At 42.4% G+C, this 22,902-nt stretch overlaps 1 protein-coding gene across 1 annotated transcript in view; it reads left to right on the forward strand.

The window, feature by feature from the left end:
- The window catches only part of exoc4 (exocyst complex component 4), a 604,047-nt gene that overhangs the window by 559,605 nt on the left and 21,540 nt on the right, over positions 1–22,902 (forward strand). The window contains exons 15-16 of the mRNA XM_043714034.2: positions 415–593; positions 4,296–4,455. Of these exons, the coding sequence (XP_043569969.2) occupies positions 415–593; positions 4,296–4,455 (339 nt within the window). The remainder of the gene's footprint in view (positions 1–414; positions 594–4,295; positions 4,456–22,902) is intronic.

The raw sequence follows: 22,902 nt of genomic DNA on the forward strand, positions 1-22,902 counted from the left end.
ATATATATCACTAACAGTCTTTGTGAGATTCTTTCACAAATGTAACATTATATAATCCATTTGAAATTAAGCAGTCCTGAGTTTTTTTTAAAATAGTTTTTTGATTGGATTGGTTGATCGCCATACATGTTACTGGAGTACAGTTAAGATATCTCCTTATGCAGAATAGCCAGCCCCAGTGGCAATAATTAACAACTTATTACTGCTGATGAATTAGTTACAAATACTAATTAATCTGGGGACAAACATTTTTTTTCATTAGATCAAGGCTGAATGATGGTAATGGAAGCCAAAGGCCTTGAAAAGCTCATTATTCTTTGCACGTAATTCTTGAATAATAGCTTTTCTCGCAAGCAGTCATTTGCTTGATTCTTCCAGTTATTGAAACTTCACTATTTTCTCTTGTTTCCTCAGAGTTCACTGTTTTCACTATTTAATCCCACTGGCCAAGCAAGGCAACTATGCCATTGTTGCAAATGCAGAGAGCATGGATTATGACCCCTTGGTGGTGCGACTGAACAAAGACATCAGTGCCATTGAGGAAGCGATGAGTAGCAGTCTGCAGCAACACAAGTTCCAATACATTTTTGAAGGTAAAAAGTTGAATCTGAATCAATATAGCCAGATGTGATTGCATGAAAATTGCTTTATGATCATTGACTTTCAGCCATTAATGCACCAAAAAATCGATTGCTGAAATTACTGTTGGATTCAGAAGAGACATATTGACACGAGCTGACAAATGATACCTCCATTACTGAATTACATTTATGTAATAGACAAACAGATAGGCATATCTAAGAACTAAATTGGTGCAATGCCTCCCAGTCGGCTGCATGTATAACAGTACATTTGCAATGTGTCTCTTCCTTAAATTAGATGTTTCCTTTAATGACAAATTCAAGAACTGTTGCATTGTGAAGCGTATATCTGGATACAAAATGGGCATAATCAACTAATGTTTGTTTAAAAAGGAGATAATTCATTTTGTGCAACATGATAGTTCATGTGTTATTGTGGAAGGAATGTTACACATGATTAGCAGCCAGCTAGGGTTAAACAGTGAATATGTACTGTAAAGAAAAATATTTCACTTCCTTGGGATATCCCAGAGTGCTTTACAGCCAACTAATGTTTTTGAAGTGCAGTTGCTGTTGGAGGCAAACATGGTTGACACTTTGAGACAAAAGCGCAGATGCTCAACTTTTTGGTGATGATAGTTACCTTCTCCCTCACCCCATTATTTATATTAAGGGCCATCTCCCGATTAGATTTTCCTCCATACTAGATTCTGCAGTTTGTCCATTCAGATTAGTCAGCCATTCCCTTTCAGGCAGCATTCACACTGCTGCAAATGATACCTTGAAATCCCGCACAGGATTATATCTGGCGACAAAGTTTCTAACCTATTGCTTTTAGAATAGGAGTGAAAATTAAAGTCAAGGAAGTATAAAATAAAATGGTTTATATATTGTGCAGTTACATTCACACTGTAATATTGGACATTCTCATTTATTTGCCTTTGTCATTGATGAAGGGCCACAGCTACAGCTCATCCTGTTACCAGTTTTATCATTGCAAATTCCTCCATTTACTTTACAAAGCTGCTGGATTGTCACACAGCGATTCATTACCAGCTGACAGAGCCCTGAAGGGAAAACATAAGGAGCATTAGGATGAGTTTAGTGAAAAACAGCAAGAATGAGTTCAAGACTTAGATCAGTAAATTATGAGAACCACATTAAGAGTTTGTACTTTTTAGAAAATAAATGGCAATGTTATGGGTGACAGAGAAGTGGGACGTAATTTATTCTTTATAATTTATAAATTTATAAAGGGATCATTGAGTTAAAATTGGTAGCAAATCAAGCAAAAAGAAGCACAAACCTGATTTTAAAAATTTCAGAAACCTTAAGTAAAATTTCAGTCATTTATTTAGTTCATATTTGAGTTATAGCCTTGCAAGCTGTCGCATGCCAGCCAGATGATCCCTGAAATAACTCCAGAGAGGCCAGTATCCCATCATCAAGTCACCCTTTATTTACACATGGAGAGTCCTTGATACTGATTCGACTTCCTCAGAGCCAGCTGTCACAGTGAACAGGAGCACTCCTGCTCTTATCTAATGCCAGGGCTCCCTAATTGGACCAGATTAACAGCCTCAGTCAGGGAACTCGTATTCTAGGAGGTCCATCTGGCTGACCTCATTACAATCATTCCCCTCTGAGTCCAAAGACATAGGCCAGTTTTTTTTTGTAGCTTCTCCTGGGGTGTCTTCGTACCAGATCAGGTTCCTCCAACTCTGTCTCTGATACAGATGGTGTGTAATGTATAGTAGCTTGCCTCTGGCACCCAGAGCATCTCAGAAGAAATGACATCCACAGATTCTGAGGTATCTTCACCGTTTGAGGAGAGGGAGAATCCACAGTTCTGGAACAGTTGGAAAGGCTAATGAGGAGCCACGTTTTGCTCCTGCACCATTTGTGAGTTTTCAGCTTTCAAATGGTGCATGTGCTTGTTCAGGATGTCACACCTACCCGAAAGTGACCTCATATCAACCATGTCCCTTTCCTATGCAGGGCCATTCCATGGTTCCTGCACCAAACTTCATACTCTGAAGCAAACTGTGTCTCTCGCTTAGTGCAGTTTTGTGTCTGCCATTGGCATGCTGTTTCACCCTCCTCCTCAGGTCCTGGAAGGTCAGATTTAACTTGGTGCAGTGTCTTCTTCCCATGAGCAACTCTACTAGAGCTAATTCTAGTTGCATGAGGTGTGGCCTTCTACTCAAATAGGAACTGGATCACTTTGGCATCCTGTGAAGCTGTAGGCTGTTTCTTTAAGTGCACCTTCAAAGTTTGGATTGCACTTTCTACCCGACCATTGGGTGTTGGATGATATGGAGCTATTCTTACATGTCAAATACCATTCGACTTTAGGAAATACTCAAATTCTCCTCTTGTAATTGATGGCTTGCTATCCGTGACCAACACTTCCAGGATTCGTTGTATTGCAAAAGATACGCACCATTTTTCTGTCATGCTTGACAAATGAACTCTATGCATGTCCAGTGACTTTGAGTGGGTGTCCTCAATAACTAACAACATTGAGCCCATGAAAGGACCCACACAGTCGATGTGTAACGGGGTCCAGGGTGATTTTGTTTAAGACTAGTTCTGCAATCACTGAAATGACCGCACCAGTATCAATCTCTATTAATACCAGGTGACCAGATGTTTATCTTGATTCTATTTGAATGTTGCTCAGTAATTAAGTTGTTCCAAACCCGATGTAGGTGGACATACAGGGTGTGCACTCTCCTGGATACTCTGCTCTGAGTTCTGTTACTCCGTTTAGATCTCGTGGGACTCGTTTGCTCTCAGGTCCATCTACCAGCAACAACTACAATGGCTTGCTATCCCAGATCCTGAAAAGAATTTTAACCGTCTAGTGAAGGCTTTGCTATTGGCCGACTCAGAGTCCCTTTCACTCAGATGGTGCTCCCCAAGCTCAGTTAGACTGGCGAGTCTGTCAACTTCCATCAGAATACCCTGTAACTTATATGCTCCACCTGCCACATCGTTCAATGATAAAGCCAGTTGTAGTACCTGTTTGAAATCCAGTTGGACTTCAGCTGGTAGGCACTTTTGCATGTTTACATCTTTAATCTCACTCTTGTCGCTACTGAAATAACTCCACAAAGGCCAATAGCCCATCACCAAGTCACCCTTTATTTACACATGGAGAGTTCTTGACGCTGATCCATCTCCTTCAGAGCCAGGTCTCAGAGTGAACAGGATGTCTAACACACGTTCTTATCTGTCAGCCAGGACTCCCCAATTGGGGCCATTAATTCGATCAAGTCATGGAACTCATTTTCTGAGTTTCACTTGGCTGACCTTGTTACAATCTCTACAGTCCTAGGTATGATTCCCTGTGAAGAGTATGGGGAACGTAGCTGCAATTGATCTGTGTATTCTGAAGCTAGATAAATGAAAAGAAAGCTGCTTGTATTCGTTATGAAAATGAAAATTTAATCATGGTAGGGGAGGGTGTTATGCAGGCATGGAAGCAGCTTGGAGCAGCAATTTAGCTTAAGGGGTCAGGTCTGCTCCCAATGTTACCTCCCAATGAGTATGGATAGTGAATAATAATAGACACAGATTTGGATATTGATCCACATTCAATAACTTTGGCTTTAGTTCTGTTCAAGTTGGAACTAAGTAACTGACTTTAATTCTGAGAGGCTTTTAATTGTTTTTATTCCTACCTTCTCTGTTCCTGCATCACAAATCTAGGTCTGGGCCACCTGATTTCCTGCATTTTGATCAATGGTGCACAGTATTTCAAGCGGATCAGTGAATCAGGAATCAAGAAGATGTGTCGGAACATATTTGTACTGCAGCAGAACCTGACCAACATTACCATGTCTCGGGAGGCGGACCTAGACTTTGCAAGGTTAGTATGTGAAACCAGTTGTTTTAGGAAAAACCAAGTCTGACAATCATAATTGCTAGTCCCTGGCTTTCTCTTCCAGACAATTATTTGTTGTAGGAAAATATAGTAAGGATGTAATTTCCTTGTGGCCAGGAGTAGTTGCTACAGATTACAAAGGGTAATAGAGCACTGTGGTTAGTCGGGTCCTAAAAATAATGGGTGAGAGCTGTTGGAGATGATGCTTTCACAAATCACATTTCTACTACTTTAAAAGGCATTATGCTGGAACCTCACCCCCACCTAAGTAACTGACCACGCCTCACACACAAATAATCAATATGTGAGTCACCAACAATTACATCTGTTTGAGATCAAAGAGGAGGTTTTTAAAATAGTTTTTTTTCAGCAAAGCCATTAACAGACACCTCTTCAAAGCTTTTAACATTAAAAAATATTGAATATTCTAAGAAACTGACGAGTGTATACCAAAACTAGTAAATAATATTTTATAAAGTTATTTTCAGTTATTTATATTAGGTTGCTCACTGGATACTTGCAAAGATACATTTTTTGATAAACACAGTTTTATAAACATCAATGAAGCTACATTAAATCACCACTCTGAAATATTGCATAGAAATTTTATTTACGAGGTAAGGAAATACCCCTTTGTTCTAACTGCTGCGCAATAGTATTGCTTCATGAAAGCTTCTGCATTTGTGACTATGGAAAAGAATTTGAGCTGAAACCTGAGTCATAACTTGACTTTGAAACAAACAGAATTTTGCACTTTGTGACCATATTGACAATCAGTGCCAAACCTGGAAACCTTAACCCTCAATCTGGATCTCTCCCTCCCTAACTCCACCTGGTTTTCTAGCATTGCCATGGCAATAGTGAAACAAAATGAGGCCTGAGGACCTTGTTCACGTGTTATCATGTCATTTGAACATACATGCTCAAGTTTGGATGATGGAGCCCATTGCTGTCTTCAGCTTTGGCAAAAAGTTCTCCAAAACCAGAAGGAAAATTTAGACCAGTGCATTTGGCTGCTGAGATTGCAATACTTTGCTATTGTACTTGGGCAATTCTCAGTACTGTCAAATACAAGTGAACCTACTCATAAAGTGAATCTCAGACTTGTCTTCGGACCCATGGTTTGATTGGGACAGGAATTCAATTAATTTAAATTCAGAGCCAGATAATAAAGATGTTTAAACCTCTCATTGCATCACCTTCAAGCTTTGAGTTACATCTTTGTTCAAGGGATAGTCAACATGGCTTGGTGTGTGGGAAATCATGTGTCACAAACTTGATTGAGTTTTTTGAAGAAATAACAAAGAGGATTGATGAGGGCAGAGCGGAAGAAGCGATCTATATGGACTTCAGTAAGGCATTTGACGAGGTTCCCCATGGGAGACTGGTTAGCAAGGTTAGATCTCACCGAATACAGGGAGAACTTGCCATTTGGATACAGAACTGGCTCAAAGGTAGAAGACAGAGGGTGGTGGTGGCGGGTTGTTTTTCAGACTGGAGGCCTGTGACCAGTGGAGTGCCACAAGGATCGGTGCTGGGTCCACAACTTTTCATCATTTATATAAATGACTTGGATGTGCGCATAAGAGGTATAGTTAGTAAGTTTGCAGATGACACCTAAATTGGAGGTGTAGTGGACAGCGAAGAAGGTTATCTCAGATTACAATGTGATCTTGATCAGGTGGGCCAATGGGCTGAGAAGTGGCAGATGGAGTTTAATTTAGATAAATGCAAGGTGCTGCATTTTGGGAAAGCAAGTTTTAGTAGGTCTTACATACCTTAATGGTAAGGTCCTAGGGAGTGTTGCTGAACAAAGAGACCTTGGAGTGCAGGTTCATAGCTCCTTGAAAGTTGAGTCGCAGGTATATAGGATAGTGAAGAAGGCGTTTGGTATGCTTTCCTTTATTGGTCAGAGTATTGATTACAAAGGTTGGGAGGTTATGTTGCGGCTGTACAGGACATTGGTTGGGCCACTGTTGGAATATTGTGTGCAATTTTGGTCTCCATCCTATCGGAAAGATGTTGTGAAACTTGAAAGGATTCAGAAAAGATTTACAAGGATGTTGCCAGGGTTGGAGGATTTGAGCTATAGGGGCTGTTTTCCCTAGAGCGTCTGAGGCTGAGGGGTGACCTTATAGAGGTTTACAAAATTATGAGGGGCATGAATAGGATAAATAGACAAAATCTTTTCCCTGGGGTCGGGGAGTCCAGAACTGAGGGCATTGGGTTAGGTTGAGAGGGGCAAGATATAAAAGAGACCTGAGGGGCAACTGTTTCACACAGAGGGTGGTACGTGTATGGAATGAGCTGCCAGAGGAAGTGGTGGAGGCTAGTACAATTGCAACATTTAATACGCATCTGAATGTGTATATGATTAGGAAGGGTTTTGAGGTATATGGGCCGGGTGCTGGCAGGTGGGATATCTGATCAGTATAGACAAGTTGGACCGAAGAGTCTGTTTCCCCGTGCTGTACATCTCTATGACTCTATAAATGGTTAGAGCTATTTCTACTTACTAAACTTTCACTTTTTAGTTTGGAAGTTTAATGTATAGTCTGTGAAGTGCATTTGACTGATAGTGCCCTGTGGCTATCATAGGCCAAGCAGAAAGCAATTTGTGACTCTGCAATAGTATAGACACCAAAAAGCATTATTATATGGATAAATTGTAGTCTACACCAGTTGTGTCTAAAAATTGCTTACAATAGGTTCCCCCTAAGGGTAACAAACAATGCAGTAAAGACCTATAAATAACATAAGATGTTTTCAGATGAAGAAAACCATTGAAACTGGTGGTTCCCATTCTTTCACGTGAACAAACCTATCATCTTTCCATTACAATGTCCTCAACATTTCTTGCTGTTTAGTTATTCCAGCTGGAGGCTATGCCTCTGAAATGAAGTACATCTGATGTCTGTCTTAAATTTCTCCTTTACAACCCTCAACCCCAGTGGGTCTAACAGGTACACAGACAAGCACAGATACAAGTATAAACAACTGCATTATGTCTGGTCTGTATTTTATTAGCCACCTCCAAAACCCCAGCTGTGTCGTGTTTGTGTTTTGTTTATTTTGTACTTAATAGAAAGGACCAATTCTTTCCCTTTCACACCTTAATTTCCATTCATCTTATATCTCTCTTTTTCTCTGCTGTCAACACCAGGACTCTAACCCATCCGCCCTTTTGCTCTCCTTCTGCTTCTTTGTCACATACATTAAGAAAAACTACTTTCCAAGACATTTCAATTCTGAAGACGAGTCAATCTGGACTGGACATGTTAACTGTTCCTCTCTCCACAGATGGTGCCAAACCTGCTGAGTTTAGTCAGTATTCTTGGTGTTTCTCATGAATGACGTATCTTCAGTGGCTTTATAAATAATACTCTTACAATGTGGCAATTTTATATTAAAAAAATGTTTCCTTGCAAGATTAATATTAAATAACATTTCAAGTGACAAAACCTATTTCTTGGACTAGGATTGAAATCTGTCTGTTGGTATGGACTTGGTGAGCCAGGAGTAGTATTTTGATGACTCTCTCCTGGCTTCCAACATTTACAAGTTCCTGAAGACAGAGCAATGCAAACACACAACAAAATTCACCTTTCTACACAGTAGCCAGTTCCTTTCCAGGTTGTCCATGCAGTGCCTTCAATTGTTCTGCCACACAATTTTCCAGAAATGTGTCCGTTTGGGGTCATCTTCATGCACAAGAAACATTCGAACCAATACAGTCCTGATGTGTCAATTTGGAACATGCAAGTCTATGGTATAAATTTGTACATTATTCACCAAGCTTTCAGCTGCAAGATGGGTCCTGCAGTAATGTTCCTCAAAGAGTCAGGCACCCAAATGGTCTCTGGCAATTTTTAAGAACCCTGCAATTGCGAAGTTTCTGAGAGTATTGTGATGTGTTGTTGGAGATGATATGCTCAGTTACTATATACTCACAGGGCTGACATAGGGGCATGTGACATGTGCACACAATGGCTGTAGAATATGCCAAGTCTCCTGTACATCGCATGTTATAGTAGAATTTACAGAGAGTAAAAGCTCTATCTGATGCCCATTCAAAAGTTGGAGATAAATTACTCCTTCCCCCTTGACATGACAAGAGGCTGTTGGTAGGTCAGCCAATCCACGCAGCATCTAAGTCTGTTCTTCATTTGTCTTATAGTGTTACAGATCTCTGACTTCTTCATCCACTGAATTGGCAAAACATCCATTAGTAAAATCCTCTATTTGTACGCTTTTTTTTGTACTGAATAAGCCAGCAAACCATGACAGAAGTATTTATGGAAGAGGCAATTCCAAGAATTGTTAGGTGGCAATATAAATTCAACTCACCAATAGGGGAGGGGGTTATTACAAGGTTTTCAGTAGTTAATCTAGACAGTTCTGGGGTCACTGAAGAGTATTTCAAAGGTTGTGTGCTGTTGGTAAAATCAGTGAGTATGTAAGGGCAGAACAGATTTTTTTTTTATAGGTATTTTTATTAGAAATTTAACATTTTTACAAGTTTACAAAAACAGACAAAACTCAAATATAAACATTGATATACAATTAAATCAAATATACAATAGCCAAAATTTAACAAAAGAATTTAAAAAACCGAAGAAGAAAAAACAAACAAAACTCAACTATCTACTAATCTAACCTACAACTAACCAGAGTGTATATTTAAGTCTCTTACATGCTCGGAATGTGTTAACATCAAATGTAATAAAACCCGTATTTGTGCGGGATTCCTCTCCTTCGGGGCCCCGGACCAGCCAGGTTTGTAATCTCAATTAAATAAAAGCCCTTGTTAGGATAGCCGAAATATCTGTATTTATGTAATTCAAGAAGGGCTGCCATATTTTATAAAATAATTCGGTCTTTCGGTGCATCATATTTGTAAGGAAGTCAAGGGGAATACATTCCATAATTAATCTGTGCCAATTTGAAAGTCCAGGGGGACCCTCAGCCACCCAGTTCACCAAAATATTTTTCCTTGCACAGAAAGAAAGAATAGAAAATAGTCTCTTCCCGTACATGTCCAGGGAGGGAAAGTTCGAAAAGCCCAAAAGGAGAGATACAGGGTCCACTTTAATTTCCGTTCCTAAAATTTCTGTCAGGGTACTTGTTACTTTAGTCCAATATCTACGGATCTTATGACAGGTCCATAGCCAATGTACAAGAGTGCCCACCTCTATTTTGCACTTGGGACACATTGGAGATGCTCCTGCCTTAAAGTTTGCCAGTCAAACCGGTGCTATATAGGCCCTATGAAGTATCTTCAGCTGGATAGCCTGGGTTCTGTTACAGATAATAATTCTTCTAGCGTTTTCCCAAATATCATTCCATGTTTCTATAGAGATTTCTAGTCCCAAATCCTGATCCCATGTTTTAAGCAGATTATCCATATCTCCCGATACTTCATCATGTAGTAAATGATAAATAGTACTGACGGAAGATACCCCCACTGTTCATAGGACACTACATTTTCTATCTGATTTATAAAGACTATCTAATAACGTAGTCTTCTTCTGTATATAATCTCGAATTTGGAAACATCGAAAGAGGTCTCCATTAGGTAATCCGAATTTCTGACGCAACTGTTCAGAAGACATCAGGACCCCAGGACCCCATCCTTAAATAGGTCCCCTAAACATGAGATACCCCTGCATCTCCAGAGTTTAAAAGTGACATCTGTTAACCCCGGTTGGAATCCCCATGCTCCCACTATCGGTGCATAGGGGGATGTTTTATGTGAGTTGCCCTCATTTTGCCGCATTATATTCCAAGCCTTAATTGTGTTTAGTATTATAGGATTTTTACAGTGATCTGTAATGATTTTCCTCTTGTCTGAAAATAAAAGGTTAATAAGTGGGTATTTTACTTGAGAGGCCTCGATGTCCAACCAGATTGATTGTGGATCAGACAAGACCCAATCAGCTATGTAACTTAATAGGGAACTTAACTGATATTTCCTAAAATCTGGGAAGTCCAATCCTCCCCTTGTCTGTGGAAGCTGTAGCTTCTTCAGCTTAATGAGGGACCGTCTATGATTCCAGATAAAGGAACCCAGCCAGCCATATAATTTACGTAGAGCCGTCCTCGGCAGCATCACCGGAAGCATTCTCAAAGGATATAGGAGACGGGGCAGGACATTCATTTTGATTAGCGCTATTCTACCCATCCAGGAAATTGGAAGGTCTCCCCATCGCTGGAGGTCCTGCCTTATCCTTTCCAGTAAATGCACAAAATTAACCTTATACAACTGACCAAATACTGGAGTAATAAAAATGCCTAAATATAAGAAGCCCTCCAGGGACCAACAAAAGGGATCCGTCCACTAAGTGGGGTGTCATAGCAAGGCCGCCCATTGGCATAGCCTCCGATATTGAAAAATTAATTTTATAGCCTGAGAATGCGCTAAATGTATAAATAACTTGGATTAGGCGAGGTACGGACATCAGAGGATTACTGAGAAATAGAAGAACATCATCTGCATAAAGGGTAATTTTATGTTTACCTGTACCAATCCTCGGGGCCGTTATATTAGGATCAGCTCGTATAGCTTCTGCTAGTGGTTCAATTATTAGCGTAAATAACAATGGCGAGAGGGGACGGCAGCCCCTACCCACATTGAAGCTATCCGAACCTAATCCATTGGTAACCACAACTGCTTTGGGATCACTATACAATGTTGAGACCCATTTGGTAAACACCTGTCCAACGCCAAACCTTTCCAATGTGTAAAACAAATATGACCATTCAACCCTATCAAATGCCTTTTCCGCGTCTAATGAAACTACTACTCCTGGTATTTTTCCCTAATGACAGGCTTGAATCATATTCAAAACCCTTCTAATATTATTGGATGATCTACGGCCTTTAATAAACCCCGTCTGATCCTCCTTTATAATATGTGGCAGTACCCTTTCTCGTCTCAGTGCTAACGTTTTAGAAAGGATTTTAAAATCTACATTTAGCAAGGATATTGGTCTGTATGACGTACAATCTTCTGGATCCTTTCCTTTTTTAAGGATAAGAGAAATATTTGCCTCTTTCAGCGAAGGCGGGAGACAGCCCTGACTATATGCATAGTTATACATGTCCATAAGTGGACCAGCCAATATTTCTGTAAATTCTTTATAGAATTCAGCTTGAAAACCATCTGGGCCCGGTGCCTTACCACTCTGAAGTTGCCTAATTGCATCAAGTATTTCTTGGACTGTTAGAGGAGCATTTAGGGCCGATACCTGTTACGGAGTTAGGCCTGGAAAGGTCAAATTTTAAAAAAATGACTGCATCCTCTTAGTCCTGTCTTCACAATCCTGCGATTTATATAACTCGGAATAAAATTCTCTAAAGATCGCATTAATCTTTTTATGATCATGAGTCAAAATACCCGTACTTTCCTTGATAGACGTAATAGTCTGAGGGACCTTTTTTTTCTTTGCAAGAAATGCTAAGTATCTACCCGGTTTGTCGCCATATTCATATAACCTTTGTTTTGCAAATAATATTTCCCTCTTAGCCGTTTGAGTAAGCGTAGTGTTTAGAGCTGTCCTAAGAGCCGTAATCCTTTGCAATTTAATAATAGAAGGTCCATCAGTGTATGCTGTTTCAGCCGCTTTTAAACGAGCTTCAAGCAGACGCTGTTGTTCTCCCTTCAATTTCTTCTGGGTCGCTGAGTAGGAGATGATCAAACCTCGCGTGTAATCTTTGATGGTCTCCCACATCATTGATGGGTTGCTAGCTGTATCTGAATTAATTTCTAAAAAAGTTTTAAATTCTTGAGAGACGTACTTTACAAATTTACTATCTTTCATTAGGAAGGGGTCCATACGCCAATGCCGAGGGGATGTCCCATTGTTCCTCTCCTTAGTTTCCATATATACAGCAGCATGGTCGGAAATTGCTATACTATCTATTTTACAGGATGATATGGAATTTTAAAAAATCGAGGAGGCAAAAAACATATCAATTCTGGTATGACATTTATGTGGATTGGAGTAGAAAGAAAAATCTCTGCCCTGTGGATGAAGACATCTCCATACATCTACTAATCCTAATTCTTTGTTCAGATCCATCAATTGTCTAGATCTGGGAGATACTCCTGCAGTACTCTTGGGAATCCTATCTATTTCCGGATCCATAATACAATTAAAGTCTCCCCCTATGATTGTATGACGGGCACCAAAAGCCATCAATTTTGAAAAGGCTTCCGTTATAAATTTAAAGGGGTGTGCCAGGGGGCAGTACAAATTTAAAATCCCATATTCCTCTCCATTTATGAGGGCTTTAATCAAAATATATCGTCCAGATTCGTCTTTTATCTGCTTTAGGATTTTGAAAGGGAAATTCTTCCGAACAAGAATAACAACTCCCCTGCTTTTTGAGCTAAAAGAAGAAAAAAAGGCCTGATCAAATCCACCCTGTCGTAATTTCAAGTGTTCTTTATCTGACAGGTGTGTCTCCTGTAGGAGAGCTATATCAACTCCTTCTTTCCTTAAGATTTGATAATATTTTCTTCCTTTTGACTGGCGAATTACTCCCCCTGACATTCCAGGTGCACCACTTAACCGACTGATCAACCATAATCATCTGGGCAAATCCAAGACCCCTCGGGAGGGGAAACCCTATCCAGAACATCCCGAGCGTAGAGCATATAAAATTTACAAAAATAAAGCCTCTCTAATACACTCACAACAATACAATAAAAAACTATTTCTAAATAAAAAAAAAATAAAACATATTTAAGTGGAGATTTTCCCCCTTGTTCCCAGGGGGTGTCACTTCCTCTCCAAAAGTCCATCATATCCTCTCCCAACCAATGCCCCACCCTTGACCCAGGCGCTCCTCAATAAAATGAGGAGAATTCAGATATAATACAAAGCTAGAGTTAACAGTGAGCACCCTCCCCCCACCCATACCAACACCTGGATATATTTGGTAATGTTAATACCATATATAAACATATAACTATAAAATTACAACTCAACAAATAATAATTAAATATAAATATAGTAATACAAAATAACAAGGGAGAAACAACCCCGCTCCTAAAGACAGAGGTAAAATTGAATAAGGTAACCACCTCCCCCCACCAACATTAACCAAAGCCCCCAGCTTTTATATATATATATATATATATATATATATACACACACAAATACATACATCCCACATATATACATAAAATAATAAAAGAAAACAACCCCAAGGGGGGGGGGGGGAGAAAATCAAATCCCTCTCCCCACCCCCTTGGGGGTGAGATAAGATAAGAGGAAAAAAAAGGGAGGAAATAAACCAAAGCGGGTGGAAAGGCAAACCAACATCCATTATGTCTTACAGTTATCTAAGAGAGTCCAAGAATTCCTTAGCCTTTTCTGGCGATCTGAAGTTATATACGGATCCTTCATGGTTAAAGCGTAGCGTCGCTGGGTAGCATAAGGAGTACTGAATATTTAAGTCCCTTAAACACTTCTTCGCCTCGTCGAATACCTTCCTCTTTCGGACCAGAGCTGGGGAAAAGTCCTGGAATAACATGATCTTGGATCCTTTGAAGATCATAGCTTGGGGGTCTTTTCCAAGATTTCTAGAGGTTTCGAGGAGTATCTGCCTCTCCTTGTAGCTCTGCAGCCGGAACAGGACCGGGCGTGGCGCTGGTTCGAGCCGGGCCCGCGTATTGCGACCCGGTAGGCCCATTCTACCCTTACCTGGCCTGATCCAGCTTCCAGATTTAAAAGCTGTGGCAGCCACTTCTCAAGGAACGCTGTAAGCTGGCCTTCCTCTTCCCGTTCGGGAAGGCCCAGCAAACTAATATTTTTTCGGCGACCTCGATTATCGAGGTCGTCAGTGTGATTCTCTAAGGTCCGGACTCGCTGTTCGAGAGTCCGGACCTGGTCCACGGCCGATTGAGCTGTAGTTTCGGAGGTCGCGGCCTTTAACTCCACCCCTCCAACTCGGCGTCGATTTCTTGGATGTCTCGGTCGTGCTTCTGCAGCGCGGCCGAGAGTGAGTCCCATCGATTTCGGGATTCTTCAATGAAATCGTCGATCTTCGCGCCCAGTTTGGAGATCATCTCCACGAGGCTTGTCACCGTAGGTAAGTCCCCCCGGGGCGGCTGTGGACGCCTCAGCTGCATCTGGAGAGGTTGGGGGAGGGGTTCCTGCTTGTTGAGAGCTGCGGGCTCCCTTCCCTTTAGTCATTTTTACTAAAGATTAGATTGTTTAAATTTGATATTAAACAACTAATTAAATTAAACATCTATTATAAATGATTTGGTAAGTGTGATGGGGGTGGGTGACCCACTTTACCCAAGTCTTGGGAGGAGCACTGTAGACTCAGACTTGCTGGGTCACCGCCATCTTGGATCTCCGGCAGAACAGATGTTAACCATATCAAATGTGCTGCAGGTGAAAGAGTGGGATGAGAAAGAGAGTGAGAGTATGCGTCTGTGTCTGTGAGAGAGCAAGTGTGTGTGCACGCACAAAGTGAGAGAGGTTAGTGTGCGAGAGTTTGTGCACGCGCGCATGACGGGTGAGAGAGAGTGCGTGCACAAGCATGAGAGGTGAGTGTGTGCGCACACGTGAGAGAAAGAGACACTGAGAGTCTATATGAGTGTTTGTGCATGGGAGAGGGTCTGTGAAAGTGTGCAAGTGTGTGTGAGAGTCTGTGTTGGAGTATATAGTGTAGTGGAGTTATCTGTAGTGTCTCATGAACTCAAGATTACAGCTAAAACTGTCCTCATGGTATGTGGAATTTATCTATCAGCCTCTACTCAACAATTTTGCTTTGTTGCATACTCAAAGTCTGCAATGGAGGACACTCACCTGAAGATCGTAGGCTGAATATCCAGAACCTCTGAAGTGTTCCCCCAAAGTCCCAATTTTTGGGTGAGCCTCCTTCAAGGTGGACTTCGAGATATGCAACAACGCAAAATCTCTGAGCAGAGGGTTATAGCTCAGTTCCATATTCAAGTTCAATTGTGATCTTGGGTCATGTCACACTACTGGTACCACCACCACACTATATACTCCCACACACAGACACACACATACTCGTACACTTACACAGACCTTCTCCCACACACAAACGCTCACATCCACACCCACACTTATGTATGCACGCACACACTCCCAAATGCACGTGCACACACGCACATACACACTCTCTATCTCTCTTTCTCTCTCACACACTCTTTCACTCTCACTCTCTCTTGCGCACTCTCTCTCGCGCGCCCACACTCGCGCGCACACACTCTCTCTCACTCTCTCTCACTCTCTCACACACACACTCTCATTCTCTCTCACACACACACACACACACACACACACTCTCTCTCTCTCTCTCTCTCTCTCTCTCTCTCATTCTTTCTCTCATACTCTCACAGATACATATATTCATATACACACACTATTTCATTCAAGTTCTTTTTCTGTCAAAAAAATAAAACTGGACCTCAGCTTAAATCTTTGACTGACTCAAAGCAGGACCTCACACCTAAAGTCCATTGTCCAGCTGAGATATTACCACTTATATATTGATAAAACCTTTAATTATCTAGAGACAAAGACTTGAAAGGAATCTGGATTTTGCATTTTAATCAGCAGTCTACCTCCTCACTGATTAAAGGATTCAAAAGGACAGCTCGCTTTAAAGTTAACTTTTTGCTTATAAATCCTGTGTCTTGTACCTCCCTGTCATACCACACCTGAGGAAGGAGCAGATCTCCAAAAGCTTGCAATTTCAAATAAGCATTTTGGACTGGTGTTGTTTGATTTTTGACCTTGTCCACCCCAGTCAAACTTTGGCATCTCCATATCATACATAGATTCTGTTTAGGGTCTCAGAGGAATCAAGAGCAGCTAGATGGCTTGTACTGCTGGAACTCAGGAAAAAGTTCTGGGAATTAGTACAAATTCATTTTTGGAGTCAGGACTCTGAACGACTTGATCGAACATAACAGGAGCAATCATTGAAGCAGTTTATTGTGGAACCATTCTTGAGAGACAGTTTCAAGAACAGATGTGTAAAAGTATAGAATTATAATCCTTTATAAAATTTAATAAGATTTGATGACCCACATCTGGGAGAATTGCTGAGAAGTTTGTGGAATTGCCTATTTGATGTGTACTGTCAGGTGTTCCATCACAGTCAGTGGTACTGGAAGAGCACAGCAGTTCAGGCAGCATCCAACGAGCAGCGAAATCGACGTTTCGGGCAAAAGCCCTTCATCAGGAATAAAGGCAGTGAGTCTGAAGCGTGGAGAGATAAGCTAGGGGAGGGTGGGGGTGGGGAGAGAGTAGCATAGAGTACAATGGGTGAGTGGGGGAGGAGATGAAGGTGATAGGTCAGGGAGGAGAGGGTGGAGTGGATAGGTGGAAAAGGAGCTCGGCAGGTTGGACAAGTCATGGGGACAGTGCTGAGCTGGAAGTTTGAAACTAGGATGAGGTGGGGGAAGGGGAAATGAGGAAATTGTTGAAGTCCACATTGATGCCCTGGGGTTGAAGTGTTCCAAGGCGGAAGATGAGGCGTTCTTCCTCCAGGCGTCTGGTGGTGAAGGAGCGGCGGTGAAGGAGGCCCAGGACCTCCATGTTCTCGGCAGAGTGGGAGGGGGGGTTGAAATGTTGGGCCACGGGGCGGTGTGGTTGATTGGTGCTGGTGTCTCGGAGATGTTCCCTAAAGCGCTCTGCTAGGAGGTGCCCAGTCTCTCCAATGTAGAGGAGACCGCATCGGGAGCAACAGATACAATAAATGATATTAGTGGATGTGCAGGTAAAACTTTGATGGATGTGGAAGGCTCCTTTAGGGCCTTGGATAGTGGTGAGGGAGGTGGTGTGGGCACAGGTTTTACAGTTCCTGCGGTGGCAGGGGAAAGTGCCAGGATGGGAGGGTGGGTCGTAGGGAGGCGTGGACCTGACCAGGTAGTCACGGAGGGAACGGTCTTTGCAGAAGGCGGAAAGGGGTGATTAGATTAGATTAGATTACTTACAGTGTGGAAACAGGCCCTTCGGCCCAACAAGTCCACACCGACCCGCCGAAGCGTAACCCACCCATACCCCTACATCTACCCCTTACCTAACACTACTGGCAATTTAGCATGGCCAATTCACCTGACCTGCACATCTTTGGAGTGTGGGAGGAAACCGGAGGAAACCCACGCAGACACGGGGAGAATGTGCAAACTCCACACAGTCAGTCGCCTGAGGCGGGAATTGAACCCGGGTCTCTGGCGCTGTGAGGCAGCAGTGCTAACCACTGTGCCACCGTGCCGCCCACTATGGGGTGAGGAGGGGAGGGAAATATATCCTTGGTGGTGGGGTCTTTTTGGAGGTGGCGGAAATGTTGGCGGATGATTTGGTTTATGTGAAGATTTGTAGGGTGGAAGGTGAGCACCAGGGGCGTTCTGACCTTGTTATGGTTGGAGGGGTGCGGTCTGAGGGTGGAGGTGCGGGATGTGGACAAGATGCGTTGGAGGGCATCTTTAATCACTTGGGAAGGGAAATTGCGATCTCTAAAGAAGGAGGCCATCTGGTGTGTTCTCTGGTGGAACTGGTCCTCCTGGGAGCAGATACGGCAGAGGAATTAGGAATACGGGATGGCATTTTTGCAAGAGATAGGGTGGGAAAAGGTGTAATCCAGGTAGCTGTGGGAGTCGGTGGGTTTGTAAAAAATGTCAGTGTCAAGTCGGTCGTCACTAATGGAGATGGAGAGGTCCAGGAAGGGGAGGGAGGTGTCAGAGATAGTCCAGGTAAATTTAAGGTCAGGGTGGAATGCTTTGGTGAAGTTAATGAATTGCTCAATCTCCTAGCGGGAGGTGGCGCCAATGCAGTCATCAGTGTAGCGGAGGAAGAGGTGGGGAGTGGTGCCGGTGTAATTACGGAAGATCAACTGTTCTACGTAGCCAACAAAGAGACATGCATAGCTGGGGCGGCACGGTGGCACAGTGGTTAGCACTGCTGCCTCACAGCGCCTGAGACCCGGGTTCAATTCCCGCCTCAGGCGACTGACTGTGTGGAGTTTGCACGTTCTCCCCGTGTCTGCGTGGGTTTCCTCCGGGTGCTCCGGTTTCCTCCCACAGTCCAAAGATGTGCAGGGCCAGGTGAATTGGCCATACTAAATTGCCCGTAGTGTTAGGTAAGGGGTCAATGTAGGGGTATGGGTGGGTTGCGCTTCGGCGGGTCGGTGTGGACTTGTTGGGCCGAAGGGCCTGTTTCCACACTGTAATCTAATCTAATCTAAAATCTAATCTAAAATCTAATCTAATCTAATCTATGTGTGCCCATGGCTACCCCTTTGGTCTGGAGGAAGTGGGAGGATTCAAAGAAGAAATTGTTCAGGGTGAGGACCAGTTCGGCCAAACGAATGAGAGAGTCGGTGGAAGGGTACTGTTGGGGACGTCTGGAGAGGAAAAAATGGATGGCTTGGAGGCCCTGGTCATGGCGGATGGAGGTGTAGAGGGATTGGATATCCATGATGAAGATGAGGCGTTGGGGGCTGGGGAAACGGAAGTCTTGGAGGAGGTGGAGGGCGTGGGTGGTGTCTCGAATGTATGTGGGGAGTTTCTGGACTAGGGGGGATAGGACAGTGTCGAGGTAGGTAGAGATGAGTTCAGTGGGGCAGTACGGTCTGTTATTCATATTTACTATTTATTAATTATAATCATTAGAAGTCAGATGTACATGTATTGTAGACTGTGTTACTGTTGACCATGGAATTTTGTGGTTTTATTATCTTAATAAGCCTCTTGGCTCTCTTATATTATCTACTTTAAAAATAAAACATACTGGTTCCTATCCAGATTATAACATAACTTTGGTGTCTCGTCTGGATGTGAGATCGTAATAGTAATTCTTTACCTGACTACAGCCCATTCACACCTGGTTATTCACCATGCATTGATCCCAACTCTACTTACCTCAAAGGTATATGAGGTGCCAGTACCTGAGTTGGTAACTCAGAGGGTCAGAACAAGTCCTCTGTAGGTGCTGTGGTGTGTGCTCTCTCTTCTTCCCTAGAGTTACTGTGGTGAGGCAGGCAGAAGTTCTTGGTGGTGCTTGAGTGTATAAAAGCAGTAAATTAGAAGCATAAAATCGAGATAAGAAAATGGGTAGGAGGTAGAATCGAGCGGTGCGGTGTTCCCAAACTATGAGGTTGGAAGCTGTGGATGGGAGATCATCTGAGGTTGCGGATGGTCTGGGAGATGAATTTGTCACCCACATTGGTAGTGGCAACAGAAACCCTCAACTCATTTAAAGTGAATTTGCATTTGCATCTGAAGCCTGCATGTAATTTTCTTTCCCTTTGACAAACCAGTTTGTCTCATGCTGCAGCCTGGCTCATCTTCGTCTATTCATATTTAAGTAATTGCTTCCTGCTAATTTCCACATCATTTTCCATTTCACAACATTTTGAAATCAACATTCATTGCACTTTTGCATGCCATAACTAATACTTTGTCAGCACCTCAGAACTCCTAAGTTCCTTACCCTCACTTCGCCTTACAATCTTGGAGCTTGTAAATGACCAACCTGGAATTGTTAGTGGATTAGTGGTGCTGGAAAAGCACAGCAGTTCAGGCAGCATCTGAGGAGCAGTAGATTTTACTGCTCCTTGGATGCTGCCTGAACTGCTGTGCTTTTCCAGCACCACCAGTCCAGAATCTGGTTTCTAGCATCTGCAGTCATTGTTTTTACCTTGGAATTGTTAGTACCTAAGTTACCTATCCTTCTCTCCATTCTGTTTAATCTTGGTGTCCTACACGGAAGGCATTTGTCTTTTTCTTGAAATTCAGAGCAAAGACCAGATTGATATGGTAAATTTTGCATGTGTGCTTTCTCACTTACTCTCACTGCATGCAAAAGCACTCTGAGGAACAACACACTCAACTGAAATACACGTAGCTGGAGAAGATTTAAGTAACTTCCTGAAGTAGCTGATTACATTTTATCATGGGGCAGCAGTTACACCTTCAGATAACTTGATATTACAGTGTAGAGAAACTTTTCATATTTCTTTGCCTTGAACAGCATAGGACAAATATCTTCATACATATTTTCTCTCTCTTTATTTTTATGTGCATACTTCCTTTCCAAAGTTTGTATTGTGAAGAACTTTAGTTCTTGCACTGTGTATGTCACAACTTTTGTACGCTTACATATCTACTGAGTACTGTAATGCCTTTTGGATGAAGCAAGAGTGGTTCTTATCAACCGAATTGTACTTGCAGAAGATACCATGTGAAATAATTAAAACTTAATTTCTTCCCATAGGCTTTCTGCTGATTAGTAGAGTCATAGAGATGTACAGCACGGGAACAGACCCTTCGGTCCAACCTGTCCACGCCGACCAGATATCCCAACCCAATCTAGTCCCACCTGCCAGCACCCGGCCCATATCCCACCAAACCCTTCCTGTTCATATACCCATCGAAATGCCTCTTAAATGTTGCAATTGTACCAGCCTCCACCACATCCTCTGGCAGCTCATTTCATACACATACCACCCTCTGCGTGAAAATTTTGCCCCTTAGGTCTCTTTTATATCTTTCCCCTCTCACCCTAAACTTATGCCGTCTAGTTCTGGACTTCCCGATCCCAGGGAAAAGACTTTGTCTATTTATCCTATCCATGCCTCTCATAATTTTGTAAACCTCTATAAGGTCACCCCTCAGTGTCCGACGCTACAGGGAAAACAGCCCAAGCCTGTTCAGCCTCTCCCTACATCTCAAATCCTCCAACCCTGGCAACATCCTTGTAAATCTTTTCTGAACCCTTTCAAGTTTCACAACATCTTTCCGATAGGAAGGAGACCAGAATTGCACGCAATATTCCAACAGTGGCCTAACCAATGTCCTGTACAGCCGCAACATGACCTCCCAACTCCTGTACTCGATACTCTGATCAATAAAGGAAAGCATACCAAACGCCTTCTTCACTATCCTATATACCTGCGACTCCACTTTCAAGGAGCTATGAACCTGCACTCCAAGGTCTCATTGTTCAGCAACACTCCCTAGGACCTTACCATTAAGTGTATAAGTCCTGCTAAGATTTGCTTTCCCAAAATGCAGCACCTCGCATTTATCTAAATTAAACTCCATCTGCCACTTCTCAGCCCATTAGCCCATCTGATCAAGATCCTGTTGTAATCTGAGGTAGCCTTCTTCGCTGTCCACTACACCTCCAATTTTGGTGTCATCTGCAAACTTACTAACTGTACTTCTTATGATCGCATCCAAATCATTTATGTAAATGACAAAAGGTAGAGGACCCAGCACTTATCCTTGTGGCACTCCACTGGTCACAGGCCTCCAGTCTGAAAGACAGCTCTCCGCCACCACCCTCTGTCTTCTACCTTTGAGCCAGTTCTGTATCAAAATGGCTAGTTCTCCCTTTGTTCCATGAGATCTAACCTTGATAATCAGTCTCCCATGGGGAACCATGTCAAACGCCTTACTGAAGTCCATATACATCACATCTATTGCTCTGCCCTCATCAATCCTCTTTGTTTATTCTTCAAAAAACTCAATCAAGTTTGTGAGACATGATTTCCCAGGCACAAAGCCATGTTGTCTATCCTGAATCAGTCCTTGCCTTTCCAAATACATGTACATCCTGTCCCTCAGGATTCCCTCCAACAACTTGCCCACCACTGAGGTCAGGCTCACAGTTCCCTGGCTTGTCCTTACCACCTTTCTTAAACAGTGGCACCACGTTTGCCAAACTCCAGTCTTCCAGCACCTCACCTGTGACGTTCAATGATACAAATATCTCAGCAAAGAGGACCAGCAATCACTTCTGTAGCTTCCCACAGAGCTCTCTGGTATACCTGATCAGGTCCTGTGTTTTTGTTGCAATAATTTGTATATCTGTACAAAAAAAAGTAACTTTAGCTCATGGCCTTGTTATTTTTACAAAGCAGATGGCCTCTCAGACCAAGAGCAATGATAATTATAATTTAATGATAATTGTCAGATCTATTAATTAAGAGAAGAAAGCAAAAAGTCAAGGAGGTTAGGCAAATATCTTTTTCCTTTTATAAGATGAATTAAAATTAAGCAGTCAAGGTAAAGGATATTGCCACATCCTATTATTTGGGTGAAATAAGCACAGGTTGGGCCGTAAAACAGCTTAGTGATAGTGATTTTGAAAAGAAAGCCTTCAACCTCCAACTGCATAACTGGTCATGCATTGGACTTGTGCTAGTGTATGTGGAGTCTTGATTTGAAGGTGACTCCCACCTCACCCACATCTCCTCCAAAACAATCCCAGCATTGAATTCTGATACCTGGCTTTTCTTTCTGTCGCAAAGGAGGAAATATAAGATTATTAGACCAACCACCTCCCTGAGGACACTTCACACAGATCACATTTGTATATAAATATGTGAATGGTTCAGAGGATTATGGGAACGTTCCAATAACAATAAATTCCA

Source organism: Chiloscyllium plagiosum, unplaced genomic scaffold, assembly GCF_037043375.1.
Source record: "Chiloscyllium plagiosum isolate Xiang-an unplaced genomic scaffold, Cpla_swu_hap1 HiC_scaffold_23, whole genome shotgun sequence".
Taxonomy (NCBI): Eukaryota; Metazoa; Chordata; class Chondrichthyes; order Orectolobiformes; family Hemiscylliidae; genus Chiloscyllium; species Chiloscyllium plagiosum.